Genomic DNA, 15,522 nt, shown 5'->3' with positions numbered 1-15,522 from the left:
GTTATTTCTAATCGTCCGGCTACTGTATGGGTTTGTGTGTGTGTGTGTGTGTGTGTGTCTGTGTGTGTCTGTGTGTGTGCGTGTGCGTGTGCGTGTGTGTGTGTGTATGTGTGTGTGTGAGAGGGGGAGATGCTTAGATGGGAGATAAGTAGGTGGGGGGGGGGGTTATGTAGATGCTGAACGGTGTTTTCTGAATAGTACCAGAAAACCCTGGTTACTATTAATTATACACAAAGAGACTGACTGTTATTGTCCAATATTCGAGGAAAGAAGTCAAAGTGCAGAAACGGGAAGTTAAGTTTCGAAAAGAGGGAGATCAAAGTTTAAGTTACAAACAAAATTGCTTCGGCTAACAGAATCATAGCTGAAAAAAATACCGTATCCGACTGGAAGATTCGTGCTATATTTTTCGAAGGTAATTTGAAAATTCAAAAGATCAGAAATCTGAAAAAAAGGAAATACAATTAAGACAAGTTCCCACAAAATTATGGAAAAAATTTCTAACCAAATTGGCTTTCATCTTACAGTTTTAACTTTTAATTAAGTGTACAGCTTACCTTAACTCAAAACTTCAACAATTTCGTTGATCATATTTATAATCAGTTGAAACTTAACGTTGATCTCACAAATATTCACATATTTAAATATATATACAGCTTCAATCAGTGATTAATTGTTCCTATACTACGTATGAGAACTCAACATTTTTTCCTGGTCAACATTCTTCTAAATATTTTTTCGGATTGAATCTCTGTATAATAATTGAAAAATTGTGAAACCAATTTTGAGTTACGTTTTTTTTTCAGTTTCACGTAAATTAGGTGCGCAAGAATTTGATTGTTGATTTTATTAAAATTGAACACTAATTTAAACTATTGAATATATAAGATCAACACTGAATGAAATGTTTGAAACTGTAAAAACAAAGCTTCAAACTAAGCATTATTATTATGCAAGATCTAGGCTTAGGAATGCCAAATTTAAGTTAAATCAACGATAGTTTCAACGAAAAGTTATGTTAGATCTACGCTTTTAAACTCAATTGCTTTTAACATTCACGCAAAATTCAGTGCAAATTTTGTAAGATCTAGGGATTGAAATGTAAATTTATGTAAGATTTACTTATATAGGCGCCAAATTTGTGCTGAATCTACGCTTAGAATTGCTAGGGTACGTTGTTTCAGAGTACTATTTATAACGAATACAGTTTTTAAGAAACTAAATCATCGTGATACCGTGGTAGAAAAGGCAACACGCATTCAGGAGGGCAGTGGTTCGAATTTTACAAACAGAGGTCTAAAAGTTGCAAAAATGCAAGAGCAAAGTTGAGAAACACTAATTTATGGAAGGTATACGCTTAGAAACACCAAATTATGCAACATCTACGCGAAAACGCAAAACTAAACGGAAAACCTACGCTTAAAATGTTTTGTTTTACAAAAATATTCTTCTGAACGCATTGAATTTACGTCCAAAAATCATCGCATTCAATCCAGAGATGTATCAAATTTTTGGTCAATGTTTTAACTTGTCAAAGCTAGTTGCCTAATCTGTGAACGCTTATCTTACATAATTTTGGCAAAAATACGCAAACCGGGTATTCGGGTTACTGAGAATAAAACTTGTGTAGTTTTGCGTTTCTAAGCCTTGATGCTACATTAGCGTTACTAGGCATTACATAAAATTGCTTTACGAGACGTAAATTTTTCACAATTTTGCGTTTTTAAGCTTCGATCTTACATCAATTCATTGTTAATATTTTAGTTATTATCTCGCACATTTTAGCGTTAAATTCAGCGTCGATTTTCCATAAAATCAATGTTTACGGTGATCATAATTGTTCAACGGAGATCCTAATTATTTTAACGTTTGATATAGAGGCAAATCAAAACTTAAGCTTTGCGTTGATCTTATAAAAAAATAGTGTTCAACTCAGCGGTGATCTCACAAATATTTAATACCTAATAATTGCCTGACTGATTGTTTTTGGCATTCAAGATCCAATTGTTGAGTTTCCAAAATTTAAATTAGATTTAACTTAAAACCTTTCATATCTTCCAATCAGAAAATTGTGTGTTCGGAGAATGAATTAAGATTTAACAAAGTTCTGTTTGCCTAACTTATATTGCCAAAAACACAATTGTTATAATTTTTCTATAAAATGGTTTTGCGAATTCTGAAAGCTTCGTGACATGAATTGTTTTTTGCCGGTTTAATGAAAAGAGCAAAACAGCAAACTTTAATTTCTAAAAGAAACTAAAAGTAATTTTTCCTACTGATTCAGACAATATTTACTCTAATACACGTAGAATACAAGATTGGTTGGAACAAAATCTGGACTCGGCCAAAAACGACGGCCTTTTATGTTTGTTTTTGAAATAGCTGCAAAACATTGAACCGAAATAGATCTATATTATTTAACAAGCTCTTTATCAAACATTCCAACCGATTCAAAATTAAAGTGTTTTTCTGCTGTAGAAAATTATACAAACTGCTGCCCATTTAAGGCAACATATATTAATCTGAAAGAAACTCAGTTTTGCTATTCTAAGATCAGCAGACACAATATTTCAGTTGAGGAAATATTTTTTCGAGCTCGCAACTCCATTGTTCTGAAAACTGTTAATAACTCTGGTGTTGGGAAGATGCGTTAGGCATACAAGTCCTCGTTAAATCACAATTTAATTTCGGCACACTAGTTAAACACCTAAAATTTAAAAAAGCGTTCTAAAAAAACACTTAAAAAGTAAAAAAAAGTAAGTTTAAGTGAAACTCAACAAGTGGCTTTTAAGCCTCAGAAGTACAAAAGATGACACTAGTATCAACTGAATAATTGTATGGTCAAAGCTAAATTAAGCGCTGAAACATGTATATATATATATATATATATATATATATATATATATATATATATATATATATATATATATATATATATATATATATATATATACATACATATACATATATATATATATATATATATATATATATATATATATATATATATATATACATATTTATATATATATATATATATATATATATATATATATATATACATATAATCTAAACTTAGAAACAACAAATTCACGTAAGACACGCGCTTAGAAACGCAAAAACTCTATAGTATCTAATTTAAGGAGTGTTACATATATAAAACCTGTACCCTTTAAATTACGTTAAATTGGAGTCAAGTGTATAAATAATGCAGTGTTCAAGAAAAATACAGTACTGTTGCACAGTGGTAGAAGAGGACACGAGCATGTGGAGGTCAGCAGGTGGAGGTCAGTGGTTCGAATCGCACAAACAGTGGTCAAGTCGAAGTTTTGAAACAATGCCGGAGCAACGCGTAGAAACGCTATTATTATGTAAAATCAACGCTTAGAAAGGCAAAGTTATAGAGTTTCCAAGCTTGAAAGTGCCACATGCTTGTATTATCTACTATTAGAAACGTGAAATTAAAGTCCGATTTATAAAAATGCAGTCCTTATGAAAACTAAGCTAATGTGGCAAAGTGGTAGAAGAGGCCACAAGCATCGTGGAGGTCAGTGGAATGATTCGAATCGCATGGACAGAGGTCTAATCGAAGCTTTGAAACAACGCGAGAGCAACGCGAAGAAACGCTAAGTTTATGCAAGATCTAAGTTTTGAAACGCATTTTTATGTAAGATATACTATTTGAAACGCAAAATTATATAAGATAACCAGCGTTGACAAGTTAAAAAACTAACTGCAATTCTCTTATAATTTTGCGGTGAATGCGTTCTTTTGTCACATTTCAGGTTAAATTAGACAATTTCTCCGCAAAATTATCTAAGAACATTGATTTTAACTTTCTAACTTCACAACGCTAGTTGCCACTTAACTTAAATAATTTTGCCAAATTTTCTCGGCTCCGGCATGTAATTAAGGTAGGGAGGTCCCCCGCCTCGTCTGTGTTAATCTTTCAATATGGCCAGCCTCTTATTTTGGGTTGTTAAGTTCCCAGTACCATGTTGCAAACTGAACTTAGAGCCTTGACATCCCCGCTTCCATCTCTCATAACGTTAGTTCCCAACAGTTTTATAATCGCCCTGTTCTTCCGAGACGGATTAGGAAAACCCTCATCCCACTTAATCTGAGAAGTCACATTATAGCCCTGCAGTGAGATCCAGTCTGAAGAACCAGGGAGGGATTGAATTCCGAGCCATACTTTTTGTCCCTCCAAGTGATCTATGATTTCCTGAGTTTGATCCGCAGTTCCATCCAGCTCTCCGAACAACGTACCACCTGGAATTTTATTTGAAATGTGAATAATAGCAGGCCAACTCCTGTTAAGGCCAATTTTAAACGCAGGAATGACAAGAACTAAAATCTTGGCCTAGATGTCTTTTTTAACAACCTTTGTTGCGAAAAATTCTCATTAGTTCAAATCATGAAAATCAGATTCTGACTTTGGAGAAATTTCAAAATCGACAACTCAGGCAATCGGATTTCAAATTTTGAAAAAAATGTAGCAATGTGCTGAGTTTTATTAATCTTTATTTCAACTGATTTAAAGTTAAACTGAGCAACAACTATTTTAACTGAGCAACAACTAAAATTTAACTGATTTTTTTATCTTTAATTAACATAAAGATATACAGCTAATTGTTGCGACCCACATTAGATTGGGTTAACGTTTGCAGGCAGGAGAGAGATGGTCAACTCCTTGAGCCAACCGTTTTGAGAAAAGTTTTTGAGAATTCGCCGTTTTTCTCCTTTTTCATAAAAAATTGCATCAAATATGCAGACATAAACACTACTGACAAAATTTTTTTTTTCTCAGATAATTACACATCCCGTTCCCAAAAAATTTGTCCTGAAATAACATTTTTGCGATCTTTCGCTAATTTGAAACAATACTTATAAAAATTGCAGAACTTTTTGCAAACCGAGGCCAAGATACATACGTTACAATTTCAGAGAAAAATTTTGAATAAATCTTTTTGAATAAACTTTGCATATTGTTCACGAGTTTTGAAATCTGCCTGTATTCAGTGCTAATATGTAGTCCGTCGACTTATTCTCAACAATGATATGGTCAATTGTTTTCTAAGTAGTTACAATTTGAATTTTTCACCAGTTTTAACTGAAAGCTTACGGTTGTAATGTCTTACGGTTTTTTTTTTTAAAAAAACAAGAGTTTTTGAAATTTGCAGTTTTAATCTCGGTTCTGCAACTTTTAGCGTAGTCTCATTAAACAGAGATGTTGCATTTTTTAATTGAGTTTTAATATAGTTTCAATTGCTTTTTGATTAATTAAATATTGTTTTTGGCAAGTTTTCATAAACTTTTTAATTAATTTTTTGACATTTTCCTATTTTTGAGGTTCTGTTTTGCTGTCTTGTCCGATCAAAACTTTGAATTCACAAGTGACTTATCAGATTAATGTCGTTGAGAGAAGACACAATTGATTTTATTCAATATTTTTAGTGAAAAGATTTTGATCTTTTTGTCTTCGACACTGTTTCCTTGCAAAATTGAAACGACTTTTTGGTTTTTTGTAGTTTAATTTTTGTAGCCGTACCACATCCTGGATAATGATAGTTCTTAATGGTTTGGTATGAAGGCATAAATGAAACCATTGAATGATTTCAATTGATAGCTAGTTTTTTCCGGAGTGTTGAAATTAATGTTTTTCAAAAATTGTATATATTTTTTCTAAATATACTCTTTTTCTTTTCTGTCTACTCTTTAATTATTCTTATAAAGACAGGTTCCATGTCTTTTCTGTTATAACACAAGTTTTTTGGTTTTTTTGTCTTTGTTTTGAACAAGTTCTGGAACATAACATCAGGTCGCATTTCCATGATCCGTATTTTAGAGATAAAATGAATTCCTTCTCGATTTACGAGTTATGGTATAATTCCTGATTATAGCTGCACCAAACAACTAACTGTTGTATCATTTTATCACATATATACCCCAATTTATGCCTCAATTAACCTTTGCAAGTTTAGATCGTATTGTTTAGGCAGATCCGTTTTCTGAAAGGACAAAAAATAATCACAGTAGCAAGTAATTCCAACCAATCACGGTCCTAGAAAGGGCACACTTGATCTCATCTCCACGTTATTTCTCTCCAAAATATGGATCCTTACTTCATGCTGGCAATGTGGCTTTTCCATTGTACACCACAAGCAAAATGGTAAAAAAAAATTGCCAAACTTTTTCTAAAATTGGGTCCCCAAGGAACTCAATTTTCATAAATGTGTCATAATACACCGGCAAGGAATTTACGTTTTCTATTCACGGCATAAAATCATAAAAACGCTTTTGAAGCAAAACAATTGGGTTTGCCAAGATATAGAAAAATTCACAATTTTTTGAAAAAATTATCCCTAATGGCTAAAAACGTTCGCTGTTTCCAAAGCCAAAAAACAAAACCCATAGTTTTGACAACTTTTAAACAAACATTTTTTATTCTGCTTCGAGATAAATTTTTAGCATATCCACCTATTAACTTCCGTAAACCCATACATCTGAAAAAGAATCAATATATATATATATATATATATATATATATATATATATATCATCAAAGAAAAATTTAGACTAAAAAACGCTCATTTTATAATGATTTATAACAAATTTAAACATCATAGGTAATTTCAACTCCAACATTCCGCCAGAGATCCCTCAAAATGAAAGATAACTTCAGTCAGGATTTATTTAAACAATTTTCGTTGCCTTTTGTGGAAAAATTAATTAATGTTTACTCCAGAAAAAAAATAATCTGACTCATTCATAACCTAATGTGCTAGCATAATTTTCGTAGCTTGCCCCACTAATTTTTCGAAACAAGGACCGGTGTAGCGCTTACGAAGCGGTCTAATAAGATTTGCTTTCCACTTAGGTTCTCAAATCACTGCAACACGTTAAAAAATTGAAAAAGTGTTTCTTTTTGACCAAATGTTAGTAATTTTGAATTAAAATTGAAGAATTTTATTGATATACGAACCATAACAACACGATGGTCAGTGAGCACAAATTTCAGTAGAAATCTATTTTGTTTTTTTTTGTACTATCGAAAATTGGAGAGGAAACTTTAATTGCATTTTGTCGCAATAGAAACGGAATTTAGAAATCTCTAACATACTGTTTTAGATGAACATCAAAAACCATTAAAACGCTTAGATATCAGAAAAGTTTGGATGCAAGGTCACCTATCAGTTTTAAAAATCAAATATATTTTTTGATATAACTGTGTACCCAATTTATTCTATATATAAATTCTGTAGACGCTGTCGAGAGTTTGTAAAAAGTTACTGAGCGCGATGTCCCGAAAAATGACAAGTGTTAAAAGATGTTTGACATAAAGTACACATTTATAATATCCGAAAAGAAAATACATCTTTTACTACGCAGCTCTTTTCGGCAAGTATAAATACTGGCACTTGTCATTTTTTTTCCACGATAATTTTTAACAACACAAAAAAGAAAACCTAATTGGAAAATAGTTACATAAAAAACACTTCACATTGCTAACTCCGGATTGAAACGATTAATTAGTTAATAGCCCATCCTCGCATTTCTAATTTTCGCACTTCAAAGATGTCTTGAAACCTTCAAAACGAACTTCATGTGAGCTTAAAGCTCTATTTTTTGAATTTTGATCTTTGTGTTCTAAATTTCATCGAGTTATAAATCAAAATTAACTCACCAAGATGTTCGCATTTTTCACGTGCAGTATTCCAGTACTGCAGTTGACGAATGAATTTGAGCCAAACTGCTATTTCACTGTCGTTTCCAGGACAAAAAGAACTTTGTACTTGCGTCTGTCTGCTGTCCAAACAAAATCTTGTTTTCCTTTTTATCAACTCAGAGCTAGTGTTGGTTGTAACGTTTAGAAAAGAGCTCCATTCGCTCCAAGAATATAAAAGTCGAGATATGGTTGTGGGTCTTCTAGAATTTTCTAGAATGTCCCTGATTGTTCCATAAGATGGTTCCATTGTCGGAGATTGCATTTCGGTTTCAGTCGATGTTGTTAAGTAAATCTCTGTAGGGTCAAGAAGAGCGTTAGAATGGTCTAAGTTGGACGCATTTTGGAATTCGACAAGGACTGTAGTGCTTGAAGCTTCCATGTCTGAGATATCTTTGTCATTAATGCCTGAAAAATAAACAGCTGCTCAGTTTCTTCATTATAGTTTGGTACCTTGTTTTTGATAAAAAAATGAAAGCTTGGATTGATTTTTTTAGTTGGACAATTTAAGTCTAGCATTAATTAAAAAACATATTTGATCAATTAATTTGTCGGTAAAAATTTTTATAGCGGCTTAAGGAGTCAATAGCAAAAATTGTGAGAAGTTTTCACAAAACTTCGTAGATCTAAATTTGTCTATTACGTACAAACAAAATAATCTCCAAAATTACTCGCATAAGTTTGTGGAGGGAGTAATTTTTAAGCTAGCTGGAGCCAACTTCACTGCCCAAAATTTTGATCGATTTTTTAGTTGAGAAGCACTAGAGAATATTGAAGAAAAACAAGATCAAATATTTCAAATAAGTCTATCTTGACAAAAAAAAAACATTGATCGTTAAAATTGATTGTTTGATTTTCCCGCAATTGTGTATTTTTCGAGCTGCTTTCATGAATTTCAAAATTTTTTTCTGAAGTAATTGAAGTTGCTATCCTGCAAGTTTTTTGTGCTATGAACTCGGGGGTAATAATTCCTCAATTTTCTGGCAAGCTCATTTCCATGTTGTTATGTTAAGGGTTGGAGATTTGAGTAATGATTTTTTGCAGATTTTTTGTCTGAAGTGGGTGATCTAGTTTTATATACAGTTGCTTGCAAAAATAAATTTTTTTTGGGTAAATATGAAATATTTGAGTTTTATTTTCTTCAATTTTAATTTCAATGGGAGAAAATTTCGAAAAAATTCCAATTGAAAAATTCTTTTATTAAATTTTCTTATTTGAAAAAGGCTTTCCTTAAACTGCGTTCTTGGCTTGTTTTTGTCCAAAAATTCTGATTAATAATTGCATAATATAAAATCAAAGCAAAAAACTATAAACATAAGATTGAATAAAAGAATGAAATAACCCGTATTTTAGTTTGCCTCCCGCGGGTTGTTGGGCGCGCTTCGCCGCAATAACTGGCGCGCGGTTTTCGGATAACATCTCACAGCGGATGAGAAGCATGGCCATGGACAGTGGTCCACTGAGGCCCGTAACAACTAAATGTCTAAAAACTGACGTAGTTTTGTTTCTTTGGTGCGTTGGAATACATTATGCATTATTGTGTATTTATTTCGGTGTAGTTATAGATCAAAGGTTTAACGAACAACACAAAACGTTATGAGACATAACAATTGAGTGGATGTTATTTTTTTGTTTTTTGTTGCGTTATTTCAAGTTTTGTTTGTTATTTTGATGATTCTGATTATTTGTCCATTATACACAAGTTTTAAAAAATTGTATGACAACAATGGGTACAACTTCTGATGCAAAAGTTTTCTTGTGTTCATGTCCAGATAAATTGATTAAACTATCGCCAGGTTTTGAAAACGTCAGAAGACAAATTTGTCTGCCAAGACGTTTTCTACCAGCTGTTGATCGGATCTCATTTGCATTGGTTGCTGTTTCGTCTCCAATCTTACTTAATTCCGCGGTGAATGACAGTTAAACATTGTCCAGGTTCTATTTTGTTTCAAATTTGCATTCTCGGTTCTTTTTAGGAGAAAAATGACCAAACTTTTTGAATGAGTCTAGCCGGAAATCTCCTGTAAACGAGCATTACCAGGTCATTCTGTCTTATGTGATATATTTAACTTACCCAAATTTCTGTCTTGAATAGTTTTTTCCTCTCCTCCCTCAGAACACGTAAAATAACCAACGTGATCCACACACAAACCAGCATCACACAAAACTCCGAAGCAATCATTTTCGTCCAAAATTTTTAATTTTTCCTCAATTATTGAGCACGTAAATTGATCTCCAATGGCGAAAAAGTCGCACTGCCGTCTACCTATTCTGAACAATTGCGATATGGCTGGGGAAATATGCGGATTTATTTGAATATTTGTGCCGCAAAAGTTCTCGTTCTCACAGTATAAGTAAGTTTCTGATTTTGAAATGCTGCGAAGACAAGAACCAAGGTAATGACCATAGCTATGGGTAGCGCTGAGAAATTTAGCCCGATTAAAGGTCATAGTTAAAGACTCACATTTGAAAATTGAAGAGCTATTATTTTGGAGTATTAAGGTATAAAAGACTGCAATCAAATTGAAAAGCGGCAATTTTGCTACTAACATTATAGGTGCTTCAAACTCCTTTTTCTTAATGCGCGCAAGTGGATACTAACAATCACCTGTCAAATATTTTTCTTATGAATTTTAAAGCAATATTTGTCGCTTTTTAATCAGAATTTTTAAGATGAAAAGGTTTTCAAATTAAAATTGAAATCAATTTTGGCGCCTAAATTTAATGAACTCCGTCACATTTTGACGAGTCACAAAGATACTCAAGTCGGCAATAAGTAATTGGTAGCTGGACAGAAACTACTGTCGGTTACTTCGAATGACGGGTGGGATATGCTGCCATTCCCCTCCCGTCATCAAAATTTTTTACCCTGTGCTAACAAACTGATGTATACTTGATTTTTTTTAGCTGATTATAAATGCATAATCAAATGACAGCTGTTATGGAAAGACCTTCGATTGCAAAAAAATAAACAAAAAAACAAAAAACAATTCGATATTATATTTTGTCCAATGTTAAATTAACATGCAATGCGTCACATTTATTTTTATTTTTAACTACTCTGCTTTATCTTTAACTGCTTTTTGAATTTTAAGGTTTGTGTGAACAAGTCAGTGTAAAAGTTTGTCACTAGTTTTGAATCAATCCTCATTTTTTTCATAAGTTGAGGTGACCAATACGGCACAGACCATTCAGAAAATATTCAGTCATGAACAGACGCATCCAAACATAGATAGTCATATTTAGATTTCACCTCGTTTTCACCTAGTTCTGCTAGAAAAAGGAAATTATGAATAAAAACATACCCGGGTCGAGGTGTCACCGCTGAAAATTCCTAAAAGATGTAAGATTTGCGCTGAATTTGAGTAAAAATGTAAGATTTGCGCTCAATGCGATGAATGCGGTGAAAAAAATATTTAGGCTACGATTTTTTTTGACCGCTTAAGCGGTGAAAAAAAAATTTTTCACCGCTAAAATTGCAAACCTTACAAATATTCACCGCCAATTTCAACGCTTCTCTTAAATTCACGGAAAAAACCATTGCAGTAAGTGACAGATGGCGCAGTGGAAAAAGGAGTTAGTGACATGCAGGAGGGAGGTGAGTGGTTCCAGCCCGTATACTGCAGTTTCTTTTTGTGAGAAATCCGGTGAAAGCGGTGAAAAAAAATTTCGCCGCAAATCTTACCAAAATTCACTGCTCTCAACGCTTTCAACGCTATAAGATGCGGGCACTTTGCTGTGAAAAATGTTTCTTTCACCGCTAATCTTACAATTTTTTTTTTGACAAAACCTCGACCCGGGAAAGTATGAATAAATTTAAAGTATTCCGGGATGGTGAAAATTGGACAAAAGAGAGTTGTTACCTCATTTTCACGACTAAAAAACGTACCTGCTGAGTAATCAGACTTCATCTCGTTAATGATCATCGTATCCAATCAAGTTTTTGCAAAGTTTTGATTTAGCACTATGATCGGGTTTTATACAGACTTCGGAGCTCGTTTAAGTAATAAAAATGCTTTTAACTGTCTATAAACTTTTAATTGTCGTCATCATTGGGGAGCACCTCAACTATTAATGCAATTAGTATTTATATTTACAATATGAGGTTGTTAAATTATAAGTTGTTTATGGTAATATTTTACCAAGGAGGAGAGAAACTTTGTCATTGTCGGAAAATTAACTAGTGAAATAAAAAGTTAGAGATTACATGCAAGATAAACGAAGTGTTGACAGCTAGAAAACAGTTAGAATATAATTGTTCTTGCTCAAGTCCGATATAACAAAAGAAAAAACTCCGGCTGACATCCCGGCCTTTTGGTTCTCTTAACATTTGACAACTCAGAAAACAACTAAAAGAAAGATTAACGTACTTTTGTTATAGCTTCTGCAAACAAAACTTTAGTATATTATGACAAAATTGTCAGTTTTGACTTTTATAAATGATGACATGAGTAATTGAGACGACTCAAAATATTTATTCTTACTTCATTTAGAAAGCAGCACTTTGACTTAATAACAATTTTTCAATAATGTTGTTTTAATAGAAATTGTATTACCTTTATCAAAGTAAGTATGTCATGTGAACAACTTATATATGAAGATGTTTTTGTTTAAATGGGCGCGAATTGAAGCAATAACTCATCCAGAAACGAAGCAGAAATTGAAGCAATAATTCATCCAGAATCAATTTGTCGAACTAAAACGCATCTGAACTTGAAGGCTTTGAATACTATGGTTTCTATCCCGGGGCGAGGTGATAGAAATATGACTCGACAAAACGTCGTCTGGGGGGTGTCATTCCGGGTCGTCAAATACACGGTCCCGGAAGAAGTTAATGACCCGGTAAGTCGAATCATAAATCTGGTATTTCGAAACAATGACCCGGTCTTTCTATTCATAAATCTGGTATTTCGGAACAATTACCCGGTCTGTCGAGTCATAATCCTACCGTTTCGAATCATAAATCACCGTAATTCGATTCATAATTCCACATAATTCGAGTCATTATTCGATTACTAAACTGATAGCGAACCCAACCACTGCAAAATCTTTAGAAGTGCTATTTTATAGAACTGCTTCTGAGGAGGTACAAAAGGGGCTTCAAATTTATTAACATTCTCTCAAAGACTTATTGACTTCAAAAAGTCATCAGAAGCACTACACTATGATTTACAGAGCTTCAATCTTACAATCTTTTATATAAATATTATATATATATATATATATATATATATATATATATATATATATGACGTCCGGCGGTTTTATTTTCAGTGGATTGTATAAACCTCTATAAGTGAGAGCAATCAAAGAAAAATCAACCTGGCAAGAATGTGTACATCAACCTACCTCGTTTTATTTCAAGATATTGTTTTTGGACAAACAACTGAAATGTTTATATTCATTGATATCACTTAAGATATTACCTTAAGTTCGTTTGACACGCTTGTTTGACCAACTATGACACATACAAGATTAAAACTATGCAAGTTACTAGAATCATTTATATTAGCGAAATGAAACCAAAGTCCAGATTTTCAACCTATAGCTATTCCAACTATCCCGCTGCAAAATTAGCTGAATAAATTCTAGAAATAACTGCATTTACTATCCGTTAGCAAAATATCTTAACTGATGTTTTCAAATACTCGTAAGATAACATATCGCAAATAATTTCAATATTCTTCTAACTTCTACGGAAAAATTTATTGCCAGAAATTTGCAGCTTATTTGCAGTAACAGTATTTTTCTCTGAAAAAAGTGTTGCTTTTGTACACTTCTTGAGGAAAAAAAATAGAAATGGTCTTTTTAAACTTAATTGCTATAAAATGCTGGTTTTTAAGTTTTACAATTCTCGCGCAGGGCTTTGAGACCTCGGAAACCAACGAGAAGCTCGACTCAAAAACCCAAACTCGCCCTTATCATATTGCATTCGTGTCGGGTTGCGACTCGCATTTGTTCATACTGCTGCCGACAGCCTTCTCGTTATTACGTAAGAGTTCGTCACCCCACAAGTACAGGGCGACGTTTGTGATTGGAGCGGAGTGTCAGAAGACGGCCATGAATTTGGGAGATGATGTCGGATTCCATGACACTGGTCGGTGGATGTACCCGAACTATGACCCGAGTATCTCAGTCGCGGAATATTACGAGAACGTTACGCTTGGTTAGTGCTCTCAGACTAAAAGTAAAACTAAACGTAACCGAGGTTGAGGTGCGTCATCTATGGTCTGGATGCGGCCCTATTCAGAATTTTCAGACCGGATACTTGCTGCCGGACTCTGTCGGTGGGTCGCCTCTTACCCTCCGGTGCGCAACCCAAGTCGGTCTGATCAGATGTGGCTTGAATCGTGCATCTCAACCTATGAATTTACGGACAAGATATGCTTACAGTAGCTCGAATCGAAGCTCGGATTGTTCAAGCGATATGTCATAAGCCTAAATAATACGCAATTTATATTTGGTAAATTTACACCATGAAAGGGGACAACCGAAGGAATACGACAACACATATTACAACATCACAATGGACCATCCCAGGTTGAGGTTCCATCGACTGGTGACCTCTGATCAGACCATCCCAGATAAAAGTGTCCACTGATCAGACTGAAGTGCGCTCGAAACACCATGTGCGCTCGGAGTACTTCAAAGTTGTCTCTGATCAGACCTTGCCAGACGGAAATGACCTCTGATCAGATCGAAACCAGACCATTGTCCAGACCACTGTGCAACCATAACCTAATAGTTTTTTTTTCAATCTAGGACCTGGCAATAAGTAGCAGAAATTTAAAATAAATTGTAAAGTATTGCATGTTAAGATTGTATTGACATCGGTTTCTAGTAAAAATGACGTACCAAAAAAAAGACTTTTTGGATCGCCAATGAAAGACAAGTAGCATTTAGTTCTTGCTTCTGATTGCCCAGGTTTAGGTGCGCGACCGTAGACAGCTCTGATCAGACACTGGGTCGCACACTGGTGGCGCATATTTGGGTCGCACACTGGTTGCGTGGTGCGACCCAAAATACATGGTCTGGGGAAAGGCTTGAGTCGCACGATGGTCTAGACAATGGTCGCACTACGGTCTGATCAGAGGGCAAAGTCTGTGAAATGGTCTGGAGAATGGTCGCGCTACGGTCTGATCAGAGGGCAAAGTCTGGGAAATGGTCTGATCAGAGCGGTCTAGGGTCGCGCACCTAAACCTGGGTGGCCAAGAGTTGAACAATTTGCTCACCATAATTAACATGTTTTGATATACGATGTGGCAGTTAAATCAAGTATGCATAGAAATTACACCACGCCGAATAAAATGTGAATGAATTTTTCGAGCTAATCCCACGTTTGCTTGTGATGCGATCATATCAAGTTCCACGAGGCTAAATGTATTAAACATTCTTTCAAAATATTACACTATAATTGGTGCGGACCAAATGAGCGTATGATATCACATGCTTATAATGTCCCAAACAATCAGATTGGTTTAAAAATCTATATTTTGACAAGCCTGCTGGTCGGCACGACACTTTGACTATGTGACTCTGCCCGGGTCGAGAAAAACTATGCAAGAGATGCGCTGAAATGCGCTGATTTTTCAAAAGATTCAGCGCAAAAACCTTACATAAAAATGCGCTGAATTGTGCTGAAATGCGCTGAAACTTTGCAAGAAACGCGCTGAAAACCAACGACTTTTCAAAAATAGCTATCACTGAGAATTGAACCCGTCTCTCCGGTGTCGTAGCCTTCACTCAATCCAATGCACTTTTCATACTTGAAATACTTCCTATTTAGTTTGATTTTG

General features: G+C 34.2%; 2 protein-coding genes across 3 annotated transcripts in view; one reads left to right on the top strand and one right to left on the bottom strand.

The window, feature by feature from the left end:
- The window catches only part of LOC142339585 (uncharacterized), a 63,794-nt gene that overhangs the window by 41,337 nt on the left and 6,935 nt on the right, over positions 1 to 15,522 (top strand). Inside the window, exon 1 of one of the 2 annotated variants that reach the window (XM_075389726.1) lies at positions 13,174 to 13,892. The exons of the other annotated variant lie outside the window; for it this stretch is intronic. Within the exon in view, the coding sequence (XP_075245841.1) occupies positions 13,526 to 13,892 (367 nt within the window). The 5' untranslated portion in view covers positions 13,174 to 13,525. Of the gene's footprint in view, positions 1 to 13,173; positions 13,893 to 15,522 lie in introns of those variants that run through there. 2 annotated transcript variants of the gene reach the window in all.
- Positions 3,966 to 11,652, bottom strand: LOC142339678 (uncharacterized). Its single transcript, XM_075389898.1, has 3 exons — positions 11,616 to 11,652; positions 7,688 to 8,134; positions 3,966 to 4,272 (listed from the first exon to the last, which is right to left on the bottom strand). Exons 1-3 carry the CDS (start codon positions 11,650 to 11,652, stop codon positions 3,980 to 3,982), a joined length of 777 nt encoding a protein of 258 aa, XP_075246013.1. The 3' UTR covers positions 3,966 to 3,979.

The sequence above is a fragment of the Convolutriloba macropyga genome, chromosome 5, assembly GCF_964194025.1.
Source record: "Convolutriloba macropyga chromosome 5, txConMacr16.3, whole genome shotgun sequence".
In the NCBI taxonomy this organism is placed as follows: Eukaryota; Metazoa; Xenacoelomorpha; order Acoela; family Convolutidae; genus Convolutriloba; species Convolutriloba macropyga.
The sequence above is the reverse complement of the archived record's forward strand: the minus strand, read 5'-3'. Positions and strand labels throughout refer to the sequence as shown.